The following is a 15,590-nucleotide window of genomic DNA, read 5'->3' as shown; positions in this document are numbered from 1 at the left end:
AGGAAGCGATGAAGCAGCACAAAGTTGATGTCAAAATAAGCGAAGCGCAGTGGCCAAGCACTGCGAGGCATGTGACCACAGGATAGTGACGTAATCATTGTGCGGCGGAAATCCAGCCAAATACGCGCACAAGGCGGCTGCTTCAGTCGTGGCGCGTTCAGCAGATGCCAGAAAATGTTAACCGTTCCCTCGGAAACGTTCCCCTTCCTAGATTTGCAGTTTAGGTTCAGTGAAGTAATGGCCAACTATACCTGTGTTTAAAATGGTCAGGGTTCGGGCTAGTGGGCAGTCAACATGAGGATCCATAGCGCACAAAATTGAAGGGACATAACACCAGCGCTTCTGTTGCGTCCCTTCAATGTGCGCTATGGATCCTCGTGTGTTTAAAATCCAAGCGAGCTGCAACTCGTCCGCTGCCACAACTTGATGAATATACCGTATAAGGTTGCGAAATATGGTGTTCTATTTTTGCAAAAACTTGGTTGGCATTCATTTCTCTCTTAAATTTGCATCCAAAATCAGAACGTCGAACGCTGTCAAACGTTTTCATTTTAATTGCTTAGCTACGATTAAACGAGATGCCGCATATGAAGAGCTTCGATGCTTGTTTGCTTTGCTTTATTGTGATCTGCTTTGCTTTGCTTGCTTGCTTCCTTGCTTGCTTTCTTGCTTGCACACGTCTAACCGAGTATAAAATCACTAACCGAGCCTTGCTAAGCATGCCTCAGGTGGTCTGGCCGCACCTAAGCTGAGGAGAGCGACACATGTTTGAGCCTCTATAATGTTTCTGCAGGGGCTAAGTGAGCATGTTTCTACTTTTAGAAGAGGCGCTTCTTCGGAATGGTGACACGCCTCTCATGCGCGAGAAAATCGAAGGAACTGTGTCATGGTTCAGCCGCGCCTTTTCGGCAGAAATCTCCAGAGATCACATTAGAGACAAGCTCTGCATGTAGCCGCTCTTACGAAAGTGCTTCGACCAGAGTACGCTTGCTTTGGTCGGCTTGAATTCTTCGTCGCAGCAGCGAGCGCTTGCGCTGCGAGCTTATGATCTTGCGGAAAACAGTGAAAGACGACACAGTCGCGGCCGTAGTTGTTCGCGTACACGAACGCAGAGTAGTACCTCGTGTTGAATCTGATTCTCAAGGTCGGCTGACACGCTTCGTACGTCACAACGAACGCAGTACGAGGAACAACGCATGCAGCACGAGAAACAACGCGCGCTGAAAGCTCGCTCGGGTGCGCCAAAGTAGCCCCGGCTCCTCAACGTGTCGTCACGTTGGCCGACATGGACGAGGTATCCCTCTCCGCTGTTCTCCTCTCCTACACCCGCGCGGGGCGCGGGAGATTTCAACATCACGCTTTCAATTGGTGATTGCGCCACTGTTTTAGCCAAAATCGAAAAAATAATTTCACAGACGTGATCAGCAGAGACACTACTTCAAAACCCTAAATAATTAGCTGATTCGAAAACCGCCTCAGTATCCCTTTAAGAAATGATTATCAAGGAAGGCAGTGGTAAGAAAAGAGGAGATTGTCGCAAGTATCAAGCGTTCTTGCCATCTTCCCCCTTGTACTAACGAGCACATGACGGTGTTTTTCAAGCAACGTGAGCTGATTTTACACGAGCGCTGTTTATAAAAATTATTCTCCAATTGACGATGGGATGTGAGAAATGAGGACGAAAATTTTTGCTTGCTTCATATGTTACACACCTTCATCAACTTGGTAGCATTACTGCAGCGGGATACTATGCACGATAAGTGGACAAGGAGTAAAATAGACAAAATAAAAAGAGAAAACAGCTGCGAAAACATGAAGTGAATAATCACTGAATGTGCAGAAAATCCAGTTTGATATAATTGAAACGGTTGTCGGGTGCAAAACAGTTCAAATTGTTCACGAGCCCACTCGCGGTAAGCATATCCTGGACCTCATCTTAACAACCCATCCTGAGCTCTCAGAGATCCACGTCTTGGAAGAATTAAGTGACCACAAAGTTGTGCACCGTTCCCTTTCTCTTCCACGGAGCGACAAAACAAAATTGAAAAAGCTTATCTACAATTACGCACGCGCGGACGTTGAAAAAATGAACCTGTTGCTGGAAACTTTCACAAATAGTTTTCAGGCCAATTTTCATAATCGCACGGTCATTGAAAATTGGAAGTTGTTTCGTGACAAGCTAAAAGAAGTTGAAGATTCCTGCGTGCCAAAACGAATGATAAGCACACGTACTAACGATCCTTGGTTTACCACAGATGTCAAGAGGGCACTAAATAGGAAGAAAAGGGCATTTAGGAAAGCCATTCGAACAAAGGAAGCTACAGACTGAGAAAACTACAAAAGCATTTCTAAAATAGCTGAAAAACAATTTTCGGAAGCCAAAAACAAATATTTTAATTTTACACTTCCTAGTTTGATAACAACAGACCCTAGGAAATTTTGGAACACTGTTAATCCTAAAAGCGCTAGTACGGTTCCTGTTCTTTTGGGTGTAAACGGCAGCACTCTACCTATAGAACAATGTGCAGAACAATTTAACAGCCACTTCTCACAAGTTTTTACAGATGAATTGCCCATTTGCAATCCACTGCAGCTTCCTGAGGCCGATATCCAGATTCCTTTTTCACCCATTCACATATCTGCGCTTGGCGTGGCTCGTGCAATTGAACGCCTACCCCACCACACTAGCCCAGGACCCGATGGTATCAACGCAAAGCTGTTAAAAATAACCTGCCAGCACACAGCTTTCCTGCTATCACTCATTTTCCAACAGTCACTCGATACAACATGTGTGCCAGAAGATTGGAGGTCCGCTTATGTAATCCCGGTATTTAAATCTGGAGACAGATCCGTTCCTAATAATTACAGGCCAATTTCATTAACCTCGATATGTTGCAAGGTATTCGAACACATAATATACACAAATATTATGACTCATCTTAACTAGAACAACTTGCTTCACAACAACCAGCATGGCTTCCGCAAACATTTATCGTGCCAGACACAGTTATTTGAGCTAATAACGGACCTTCCTCAAGCAATCGATTCTTCCCTCTACATTGACTCCATCTTTATTGATTTCTCTAAAGCCTTCGATCGCGTGCCTCATAACCGTCTGATGATAAAAATACGCAACTTGCAGCTGGATCAACATACTACGCAGTGGATTAACGCATTTCTAACAAACCGCTTTCAGTCAGTTAAATTATGGAGCTTCTTATCAAGACGTACAGGTGTTGCTTCAGGAGTACCTCAGGGTTCGGTGCTGGGTCCACTGCTTTTCTTAATATATATTAATGACATCGCGTCGAACATAACATCAACAATACGATTATTTGCAGATGGCTGTGTAATTTACCGAGTAATATCTAGCCCTCGCGACATCGTTGCTCTCCAGACTGATCTTGATGAGGTAACTAATTGGTGCGGCAGGTGGCGAATGGTAATTAACGCCGATAAAACTAAACACCTCAAGTTTACTTCCGTTGCCAACATGAGCCCTAATGCCTACTCAGTTAATAATACTACCATTGAAACTGCAGCGTCGGTAAAATACCTCGGTGTAAATTTTAACTCTAATTTATCCTGGAGCACTCATATTGAACAAATCACTAACAAAGCCTTAAAAAAACTTGGTCTTCTTAAACGCCGACTGCACCAAGCCAACCAGGACACAAAACTACACGCATTCAACATGCTGATCAGGCCTGCGATAGAATACGCGTCGGTGATCTGGAACCCTCATCACGTCTATCTTATCAACATGTTGGAATCTATTCAAAACAAAGCTGCTCGTTTCATCCTTTCCCGTTACTCTCGGTATAAAAGTGTAACAGCACTGAAACTATCGCTCCATCTCTCGCCTCTGGTCATGCGCAGAAAATTCAGCCGTTTATCCTTTTTCCATACTATCTACCACAGCAACACACCATTTTCAAGCTCTCATCTTCTCCCGGCACCGCACACATCGGCTCGTGTAGATCACATGCAGAAGATTAAACCTATTTTCGCTCGGACAGAACGATACAAATACTCACCATTGGTCTTGTCTATCGAAGAGTGGAATTCGCTTCCTTCTAGCATTGCGACTATCGCTGAAACATCATCATTTCAAACAGCTCTTTGGTCCTATTTAGAAAATTCTAACACATGTTGATGTGCGTTCTTTTTTTTTTCTTTTTTTTTCATCACTGTGATTCAGTTCTTATGTGTTTTTTTTTCTCTTGGTTGCTCTAGTGTGTGTGTGTGTGTGCTGGCCGTAACGTTCCGCAAAATGTTAGATGCTGTGTTTAGTAACTTTCGAAGCCGGGATTTTTCTTGATTTTTTGCGGCGTTTGCTACATGGGAATTTTTTTCAAATACCTCATATTAGCCTTTTCTTTTTTTTTTGTTTTCGTTCCTCTTAATAACTTGTACCTGCCTTCTTAACTTGTTTACTTCTGTTTTCAGCCGTTTGTATTCTGTGTTGTATATCTGTTGTTTTCTTTGATGAATTCCCCCCTATGTAATGCCCGCATTGGGCCTTTAGGGTATTGAAATAAATAAATTGAAATAAATAAATTTGTAGGACGATCAAGGTAGGAGGCTGAAGGACTGGCACGTGTTGACTGATAGGTACCGGTATTTTTCATGGCAGCTGCCCCATTGTCTCGAGATCTTGGGCAGCACGATGTTTGGTTGGCACCGAAATTATAATCAATCGCGCCAACTTGCCCACCACTGCACTCTCCGTAAGTTTGGAGGGGGAGGAGCAACAAACTTCTCCACCCGGCGTGCAAAAGATGAGGTTCGACTGCTGATCGGCGATAGGGGCCACGCCTGATCAGCCGTTGACCGGAGGCATAAGGCGTAGGCAACAAACCCCCTCTACTTCGGTAAAGAACAAAGACGAAAGGTTACAGAACAAAGGCCAACAAAATAGCGGCAGTACACAGATAACAAACACAATGAGAACACAATCAACTATTAACAACAAGAGGAAAACAGAAGGGTGAGAACTACACGACGTTACAAGAACAAGGCAATACTAAACAAAAGGTTTCGGACAAGAAGAGCGACAGGACAAAGAAAAGAGTAAAGCGTGTGGGGAGAAATGGTGGCTTAGCTGCGGGGTGGCAGCGTCCGGTCGCAGGGAGCGTCGGGCTGTGGAGGCGCGCGGGCTGATGGATGGTTGCGGATACGGGCGAACTTGGGCCACGTGTTTTCCGGGCCGCCGTCGCCGCGCTCTACGCGTCAGACACCCGCCTAGGCTCGCTTGCCGACCACTTCCCTGGCTGACCTCACGCATGTCTGCACGCACCGAAATCTCCAAGCCAACTGCCCCGCTTGGGGTTTTCCCTCCTCCTCGTTCTTGTGGCAAACCAGCCAACAAACAAAAACTCAAGGCACAGCGTGTCAACGATTTACAGGTGTCGAAAAGGGGGGAAATGAAACATGAAAAAACTGACAAGGAAACCGATAGAAAGCTACGGTACTAACGAGGAGCGTGGCTAACTTTCTTGCCAAGGTCGGGAAGGGTGGCGGGGCATTCAACCGACCGCTTTCCGACCCCGCAATCGCTCGCTACCCGGCAAACGTACTAGGAGGGGGTGGTGTGGCCTTGACCCTCCAGCATCGCAAGCGGTCAACTGCGCCCGCGAAGGGTGCAAAATCGTCTCCGCCGCATTGCGACATGACTGCGAACCACTGGCACCGTGGCCACCTCGCCCGCAAAAGAAAAAGAAATGTAAGGCATCCGCAAACTTTGTGACACCCATACTTGACAGCGAGGTTGTCCTGTGTGCTCAGTGGGTGGTAGGTATATAAGTCAGAAGAAAGCGCTGATAAAGGCTTAAGCCTTATTTGCCCCACTGAGCGAAAACCCATCTGAGTGTGTGTTGGCGCTCTATGGTTTAAAAAGAAAGAGGTTGTCCGCATGCAATATGAAAAGGGGCGGCTGAAATAATGATTGGTCGCGTGAGGTTGCTCGAGTTCAGCAACCTGGATCGCACAAGTCCCTCCGGTGGCAGCACCTGTCAGCCCAGGGCAATGGCTCACCGCTTAACTGCTGCACTACAGTGCCAGGAGAGGTATGAGGACTTCCAGGCATCTATGAATTTTAAGTAGGTGAAGGCTAATTCTGTACATATGGGCATTAATCCATTAGCTATGGTGGAGCGTCGGCTGCGGTACGGCACTGCCCTCAACGTTGTTAGCAGACGTAAGCAGTCTGAAGTGTCTTAGGATCAAACATAGCTGTCTCGTTGTCTCTGGTCGAGCGTCACAATGGGCGTGCCCAGCAGCAGCTCGACTCGATGGGGCAAAAGCGAGTTCAAGGCAAAGAATTCCATCAGCTGCGTGACAGCGGGTTTTATCACGCAGCAGCGCGCATCCAGGAGCAGCTGGAGTCGATGCACGGTGACTGCAGTCATAAACTGGCCGGGCGGGCTTATGTCTTCTGGCTCTTCCGACTTTTAGATGTAGGCAGACTAAGTATAAAGGTAATCCTTTCGGCCTTAACCCACTCGAATACACTCATCTGCCAAAACGCAGTTTTCAAGAACTGAGATTTCATTGAATGAGGAAATATTTTTCATAGGTACAGCCTTTGTCAAAGTTTGGAGCCCAGGGGGTTTGCTTCTGAAGCAGACTGTCTGGTTCGTAATGCATCACCAGCGCTCCAAATTTGCTGGAGGTAAGATTTCTGGTCCTGCCTCCTCCAATGGGTAGGACTACCACGAATGTTACAGGAGTCCCACTGCGAGGCTTAGGAGCAAACCCCCTGGGCTCTAAACTTTTGACAAAGACTGTACTTTGACCAACAACCAATAAACCTTGTCAACCGCGTAATACAGTCCTTCACATGTTTGTAGAGTCGATATAGATACATTGTAAAGAAATTAATGCTGTATTCATGGCATCATTTGAAGAACAATTAACTTTCAGATCAGTTATAAAGACATCCTTTTTTCGTTCAGCCGTTAACGCCTGACCAATTTTTCCTCCATCAACACCAATTCATCTTTCCGCGTATATAATTCGATTCACAGGAAGATTGAAATTCCTATTTCCGGCATGGCTGCTATACGAACAGGTATACCCAACACACATAGAGGTAGGAGGTATTCCGTTATTAAAATAGTTTTAATAACGACATGCGCTTTATAGTCGTGTAAAGATGCAAACGGTGTAACTTCACATGCAGCGAAGATGTTATTGCTAGAACTATATGAGCAGGAGAGTGCATGGTTGCCATTTATATCTTAGTCTATCTTATATATCTATAACTTCGTATATCTTAGTCTATATCTATATGTCTTAGTATATCTTAGATCTATATCTTAGTCAGTGCTGATAAAAATATTTTGTTGTTACCCTCCATGACTCACTGAAGTCAATAGCGACAATGTAAAAAAAATAATCGAAGAAGAATGCGTGGAAACCACCACCTTGCCCCTGCCAAAGCAAAAAAAGCATAAGCAACCTTTGTGCTGGCAACGTACACCTGTTGACAACAAATATAATCCTCAAGTACATGAGGGGAACTCGAGCAAAATGGTGGTTTGAGCTAGTTGGTACATCTTTAAAATTTCACCAGCGCTGCGACTAGGAACAAGAAACAGAGAAGGAAGACAAGGACAAGCGCTACTAACAACTGAAAGTTTATTTGAAAAAACACAGATTATATGCACACAACTGACAACCCAAAGCGCCTGCGCTTCCCGCAAAAAGCACGCAAAAGAAAGTTAAGAATCTAGATACAAAATTTCACATTCGTGTAAGTTTACAGATGGTGTGCTAACGCACGTGTCGCTGTTCTTGTGAATGTGATAGGCTTCACACAACTCCCTAGTCAGCTGATCTGGATGTCTGAATTTAATTTTTGCCCTGTTAAGCAGTGGAAAGCATGCTTTTTTATTAGACACACCGGGTTTGTTCAGATGACAATCTCTGTAATGAAGGGACAGATTTGATGAAGGAGCACCATTCAAAGAGGTTTTATGCTGACGTAAGCGTGTATTAAGGGAACTCATATAAGGGCATTATCTTCAATAGCGAAGTAGCACTAAATGAAAAATATTAACGCTGTAATAACACGGGATAAACACGTTTTGAATAAAATTTTTTTTTTTTTTTGTTAAACGTAAGTCGTTGTTGCAGATCATATCAAAGTACGTTGATGTTGAACACTTGTTACCTTTTTATCACCTACGTACACCAAAGTTTGAGAGTACTATGGTGCTTTCAGGAGGCCAAAAAAAAGAATATGAGGTTTTAAGATGGAGCCTTGTGGCTGAGTAGATGTAATATTTTAGTATGCTTACTTTAATTGCTTAAAACCCATTTGCTCCTGTATTGATGATAGGCAATTCTAAAGTACTAAGAAGTGCTGTTTTCCTTTCCTTTGTTAGAATACAGAGAGAAAAGTGTCCAAAGCCTTCATAATATATATAAATGTGCCAGCTGCAACGCTATGAACCTGAAGATCATATAAAATAAGCTCTTAAAGACTGAATACAGCCTTGAATGTCGGTCCTTAAAGACAGCGTTAGTGAGCTGAAGACAATAACTTCGTAAGCATCTAGGAACACTTTAAGTTTGGGAGGAATCATTCCACAGCATTTAGGGTAATAGCGTAAGACGTAGAGTATTAAGCACGATTCGGTTTTGTGTATAACAGAACACTAATAATATCAGTGTTGTGATAACTCACCTTGACCTGTGTCTTGCAAGAAAGCCCAACAAAATACATCACCAAACCATGTCCCTTAGTCCCTGTAAATTTCGCGGTCTATTTTAACGATGCGCAGGGGATAGTGACAAATATGCACGTAATGATAGTATTCGGCCAAAATGAACTCCATCACCCGCTGCTCGGAAAGAACTGTGAACTAACCGGTTCGAGCTGTGAAGCATAAAAGGGTGGAACTGATTATAATGACGGAATTCTTGCAATGTACGTGGAACTGGACCACTATTTTGATTCAGCCATTATATCATTAAACATTCTGGAAAAAAAAATTGAAAGGAAGTGCAAATGTTCCAAAATTCAGATATAATGCGAATATCATTCGCTGTTCGATTCACCCCGCACTTTTACGGTTCTGCTAACTCTAATTTCGTAAAAAGTGATAAATTACTTTATATTATTTTCATCTGCAGCCGTGGAAAAACATCGTGGAGTTTTCAGGCACGTTCACGAGCTTATCTCGCATATAGCAGGTTATGTTCGCTCTAATCTATTAGGTGCGATAAATGCAGGCACTATTGGCGACAGAAGTGCCATAGATCTCGAGCCGCTGACCTACATGATTCGCTGTGCCACCAGAGCCACCTGTTTGTCTGAGAATGGCGTCTCAATGCCGAGCACCAAAGGTTCGAAGCGTTAGCTCTGCCTGCTTTGGGTTTGCGGCGGGAAGGACCTCACGCGATGAGTCAAAAATCTGACGAATGCTTCCGCCACAAACTTCGAGGCATATGCTGCTACTCTGATAAGGCATCAGGAGCCGGCATTTATTTTTGGATTTTACTGCAAGCTCGATGCTGCAGGCTGCCGTAGCGTTGCTTCGCGTATCAAGCTAAAGCATTGGAACACCATTCTGGGGACAGTCTGAAACGACCGCCTCTTTCTATCAGGAATGCACTCTTTGATACACAGTTACAGCGCCGCGGGCGGTAAATTGTTTGCTGACGCTCGCACGTACTGGGCACTTCTATCCCGCATAGGACGTTAATGCGTTACACCAACGCCTTGACGGCCATCAGAACTCGTTGCGGTGAACTCGGCCAACAAGCGCCAAACGAGCTTAGTGCATCATGCCACGACGCACGATTGACTGGCTGCAATGCAAAAGGGAAGAAACCGACGGTGGCGCCACAGTCTTGTCACGAACGGAGAAGGGGCTTCGAGAGGACAGGGCAAATTATGAAGAAGCTGTCCGTGCATGCGTTGTTTTACGGCGATCGCTTTTCACGCACACAGTTTTCTCTTGTTAGAACCCATAACCTACGTATTTGAACAGAAAGACAGAGGCAAACTCCTCCGAGTTAACGTCTGATGATCGGGCACAGCGTTGATTGCATGCTGTCTGTCACAGCCTAGTTTTGCTTTCGCGTCTTTTGGTAGGAACAGAGTATATACCCTGCACAGGCATCGAAGTTTAGACATATGCTGGATTCAATCCTCGGGGAACGCTGCATTTGCTCTGGCATATACAGCGCTTTGCCTTCATGAAGGAGAGAAGGCTTGAAAGACTGCGCCCCGGTCGCATTGTAGCATGACCTGCCGCTCGTCGTCCGCTTTGTGGGCTGTCTTACTGCGTTTTTCAAGCAGTGCGATGCTCTGTGTCCCTCTGATAGCAACATTTGTCGTCACTTTACCAATAAAAAGGTGTTTGGCCGCATTACATTTCTTCAAAAAAAGATTTAGTAAGTTTGGGTGCTGTATGAGCAATAAACCAAACCATCATCCTGTCATTTTTTAGACCGATGCATTTGTTATTGGTATAACTGCCACATGTTTTAAGACCTCAAAAGAGTTTATTGCTGTACTGCTGTTGAATTATTATTCTTTCTCTATTCATTACGTTCTAGGTCTTATGACAGGAATGAAAGTTGGCCACTATGAGTGATGTAAAACTTGTCTTTTAAATGCTGGTTTTGTCAAGAAGTCCATGTTGTTGGCTTACCTTCTCTGTGTTACTGTGTGAATTTATTTAAAAGTATACCATTCGCAACCAAACGTTTGATATCGGCAGACCCCTATGAATTACTAGTCCCGGGATTTATTTAAAGCCGCAGGCACAGCTGAATACTTCCCCAACGTATGCCAATGGACAAAGGGGCGGACCTCTCCATTGTCATTGGATATCCAACCACGCCTATCGCAGAAGGAGAGAATGGGAAGCTTCCTGCACGGCCTCCTGAGCGAAATCCACCAGAAGATCAGCGTCATTCTGCGGCGCACCGCCAACGGGACCCGCCGACGGCTGCACTGGAGTGAGATAAACTGCCTCGCCTTCGTTTCCCATCTGCTCGAGGCGATGACGACAGGGGAGACGGCCGGGCAACCGGAGCTCTGGGAAGTCTCCTCTCCTCTCGGGGTGCTTCTCTGTTCGTGCTGCTCCAAGATGCTGCCCTCATCCGAAGCGCACAGTGGCGCCATGGTCAGTGCGACCAGAAGGTCTTTGCAATTATTATCCCAACTATCCTAACTATTATTCCAGGGCTCAGTGAGAAACACCTGCGTGACATAACATTGCGAGGCGTTAGTTATATCTAGCAATTATTTATTATTTTTTCTCGGACAGGCAGGTATGCCAGCCGACCATCGGGTGACTAATCTCCCATCTCAGAACTTACCAAAGCAAGAACGGTAGTCCTAATTTCAGCGTGATTCCTTGCTTGTTTTCTTTGCACTGTGGCGAAAAACACGTCACATATTTCCATTTCTGCCCTAAACATCATCTACAGCGTAGGTCTGAAACAGTCCTCACTAGGCTGGCCACATTGGGCCCAACTTAAGTTTTCCTAATGCTAGTCGCCTAACGACAGAGAGGAGATAGTAGAGCCCAAGGTAAAAGGCAAAAAGACAATAGAACTACAGGACAATAATTCAGCAAGAAATAAAACCAATACGCATATTTGAAAACCACCGACGAAAACCAGCACTCGTCGGCTTAAACTTCCGTTGTTTTATACAGAAGTGTTTTTTGTGTCTTTTTTTCTTGTGTATATTTATATCTTTAGGTGGGAAGAGAGCAAACAAGAATCGATTAATCTGGAACAAAGTCTAAAATCCTCAGGACGAGCGGGCCACAAAGAAAAGCCCGGCTGGTCATGTGTTTTAACTCCTGCTATAGTGCTATTGATCGTATTATTTTTGTTGTTTCGCATCAGCAAACTCTCACGCCTTCTGTACATGCATTGGATCCGTTCTTTACGTCAAGTGCATGTAGCGCTCTGTCATGTACAGATTCATCACCTGGGAAAACCATATGTCACCGGAGGCAACAGTGTTTGTAACTCTAAGTAATGTACACAGCCAGAGCAGAAAGGCAACTCAAAAATATAAAACATGGTACAATAAGCAAACATTTTTGGCTCTCTTGTACACAAGGTAGAGAAAACTGCAAAGGCGCATGGCGAATTTCGCAGATTTCCCTAATTAGAGCTGTGCATATGAAACGCGCGCGATTCAAGAAAATTTAGAGGTGATCGCACAGCTCAGGCTCATTTACAAGAGGCATGATGTGGAACGTTAGGTATAGCTAAGTGTAGCTGAGCGCGAATGGAATTAGACCATTCTAGTTTTTGGTCGTAGAAGGAGAATGAGGATCCCAACTTAAAAATTGCTTGTTTAAAGCAGAAACGCTGCCCTGGTGCTACTTTTCTCCAATTCTGGGAGCCCAGGCCCCATCGAATTCTAACTGCTGATATCGACAGCTTGTGAAATTCATGATTTTTTAGACTACTGGTGCACCTACTTGAAGTAAGCAGGACATCAACTGACGCAGTTAATCTGACCGCTAGAGTGATTACAGACATCCTCTTTGAAATTTAAACTAGGCCTCCCAAACGCACAGCTTAAAATCGCTACTGTCCTCTACCATTGGTAATAAGGGCAGTAAGTCACCATTGAAGTGCCCAGTGGTCAGTGGAAACGCTGTTTCTTTCGCAGATGCAGTGTGTCTACTTACCAGGCGCTTGTGACAGCAGGGAAGAGCATCGACCGTGTGGCCCCTCTCTCCCTTGATGCGCCGAGAGCGCACCTTACGTTCAGGTTCCTTTACGAGCAAGGCGTGCCGCCAGATGAGCTGAACATGCTGCTGGAGCTCATCGAGCTGGGGGCTAGTGGTTGGGTTTTCGGAGCTTCTCAGGTGGAGTACTACCACCGTGACAACAGCGATGAAGGCAAGCTGTTATAAAAATCCCTCCAGAAGACCCAATAAACAGTTTTTTTCTCATCACACATTATGATACGCGAAGTCTGAGTCAGCAAGTGCTGAAGCCGTTTTCTCTGTGTCGCTGGCGGCGAAGATGCTGCCTCTCCTCTCGCCGAGCGCGCTGGGAAGGCGCCACGACGCTTCGGCCGGAGATGTTGACATCGCTGTCAGCCGGCGCGCTTACAACGCAGGAGGTGAACTGGCAGAATACTTGATATCGTTGGCTTTTAAAAGCGCACTTCTTATCGCCTTCTCTCCGACTGTGTTGGTCGTCATACATGCGAACAGCGTAAACAGTCAAGGAATATCACGAAGGCGCAAAATAAAACACGGCGGTCTGTTTGGGCCAACAGCAACTTCCAGGTTGTGATGACGCCACAAGGCCATGTGACCCACGTGGTCAACCTGCCACGTAAGTCCGGTACCTAGGCGGCCCACCGAGGCTTTCGTAAATTTTTCGCTGCCGGCCAACGACGCCGGCTTTTCTGCACCACAAGCTCCTCAACGCTGTCGTGTTCGAAGAGGAAGAAGTCTGCTCAGAATATAGCAACGGTTGTTAAACATGTGCAACGCGCTGCAAGCTGCAGTCTGGGCATTTCCTTCAGTTATTACATGGTGCATTTTTATAGAAACAAATTCAAACGCGCCTCCGTGCATCTTCTTTTCCGAAATGAACACTTAACTCTCTCTCGCATGCCGTTCCTTGACGGTATGATTTCTTCAGCGTTAGGTTCGAGGCGCTGTCATTTCAATGGCATACCCAGGCTGCGCATCATCATCATCATCATTTATTAACCCTTCAGGCTCCCGTAGGGACATTACATATGAGAGGGATACAGGAGTGACCGGCGGTCATGCATACATATGAAAGGACAACTAATAACAGAACTATGCAAAGGAAAAGGAAGTGTAACAAATTGAAGTACACAGGCATGCACATATTGTGATAGAGGAAAAAAACATACAGCAATACAGGGTGCAGCAACAAAACTGGTGCAGTAAAACATGTTTATTGGATTGCAGTCCATCGTAGCTGATATAGGTTGCAGAGAAAAAATATTACATTGAAATGGTCAATAAGGGTTGTATATTGCTGAGGCGTATTCTAGTTTACTGCTAATATGGGTTTAAAATGCTAGTTGCCAGCTGTGTGATGCCTCGGAAGGGCGCATAGCAAGTGACCAGGTGAATTCAAACGATCTGGAAGCACTAACACAAGGTTTTGTTATGTGATCTACCCCACCTAGATTGGTCATTATCTTGATGTCGAGGTACCTGTATGAATTAGTTTTAGACGAGGTTATGGAGATCAGGGAGTAAGGTAATGAAAATTGAAGCGTTTCCCTAAAATGTGGTTGAATATGCATGTGCGCGAAAGGTACACGTGCACATTGTGAACCATTGCGATAAGGACAGAGAGCAGGGCGAGTTGATTGCGACCCATAGTATAACACCGTGGAAGACGTGGACAACGAAGAACTCGTGTTGTCTAATTCTTCGTTTGCCCTCGTCTTCTGCGCTGTTATACTATCGATCACAATAAACAATGCTGTCGTGGTAACTATCGGCGAAATGGCCCGAGCGAAAAAACTCGCACTCGGCAGGTGTTCATGTTGCTCGTGCCAGTGGTCTGGTCCGGCGGACTGGGGCACAGCCGGGTGGTGCGGAACAGGAGTAAGCGGCCGATGAGCATGGCAGACGAAGGACGCCTAATGGCCGTTTCACATGATGCGGCGCGCGCGAAAAACTTCGGTCCAGTCGCAGTGTCGCAGAGGCGCCAGTCTCGACAGCCCTTTCACATGCTTGCGGCGCCTGCGATTTCTCTTGGTGCGCCACGAGCGCCGCGCTCGCTGCCGCGGTAGCTCGCCGAGCGCAGGGCCGTGCGCTAAAAGCGGCGTCCATCGACACGGCCTCCCCTGCCGCTCCCGCCGCCGGCGCCAGCTCCGACAACTCCGCTCAACGCACAGCGGGCCGGCCTCTTACGACCTGGAGGCAGCAGCCATTACCAAAACCGACACCCGAAGACTTCGTGGTAGTCCTCAAGCCGCGAACTCGAGTATCATTGCAAGAGGTATTCGAGGAGAACGGATACGGGCGGGCGTTCATAGCCTACCTGGGACCAAACTGGTCCATCTACCGACAAGCCGGAGTTGCCTAAGGCAGTACCACCGCCACCCCAAGCCGACGTGGAGAAACGAACGAGTACCCTCCCATCAGGTTCTTCGGGGACATGGGCGGAAGCCGTCATCCAGGGATCCCAGGTGAGCAGCAAGGGCAGGGCAGCCCCTCCTCATACCCCCCCTTCCAAACCGCCGACAAAAACGGCCGAGCAATCCTAAATTTCCGCCCTCCAAGAGGAAATTGCTAACCTACAGAAGCATCTCGCCCTCACTGAGGCGCGCCAAAATTTTCCAACCCAGAGGCCCACTCCCCCGCGGTGGAGGAGATGGATAGCGACACACCGGCGAACGCGCAGACTGCAACCGCGCAGTCTGCGCTTGAGGCGAGAGTTAGCGCACTGGAGGCCCAGATGAACTCCGCATTCTCCGCCTTAGAAATGCAAATCGCAACCACCATCAAGGCGGCTCTAGACAAAATTCCTACCTTTATAGCCGGACATATGACGAAACAAACTATAACTACCAGGCGCTCCGGCCAACTCAAGCG

General features: G+C 46.2%; 1 protein-coding gene across 2 annotated transcripts in view; it reads left to right on the top strand.

Moving 5' to 3' along the window:
- LOC149345134 (uncharacterized) overlaps positions 1 to 15,590 on the top strand; it is a 35,622-nt gene that overhangs the window by 11,617 nt on the left and 8,415 nt on the right. The window contains exons 4-5 of one of the 2 annotated variants that reach the window (XM_089546458.1): positions 10,869 to 11,144; positions 12,659 to 14,744. The exons of the other annotated variant lie outside the window; for it this stretch is intronic. Coding sequence (XP_089402584.1) covers positions 10,869 to 11,144; positions 12,659 to 12,733 — 351 coding nt within the window. The 3' untranslated portion in view covers positions 12,734 to 14,744. Of the gene's footprint in view, positions 1 to 10,868; positions 11,145 to 12,658; positions 14,745 to 15,590 lie in introns of those variants that run through there. 2 annotated transcript variants of the gene reach the window in all.

Source organism: Amblyomma mixtum, chromosome 5 (genome assembly GCF_055824585.1).
Source record: "Amblyomma mixtum isolate Tamu chromosome 5, ASM5582458v1, whole genome shotgun sequence".
Classification (NCBI taxonomy): Eukaryota; Metazoa; Arthropoda; class Arachnida; order Ixodida; family Ixodidae; genus Amblyomma; species Amblyomma mixtum.
The sequence above is the reverse complement of the archived record's forward strand: the minus strand, read 5'-3'. Positions and strand labels throughout refer to the sequence as shown.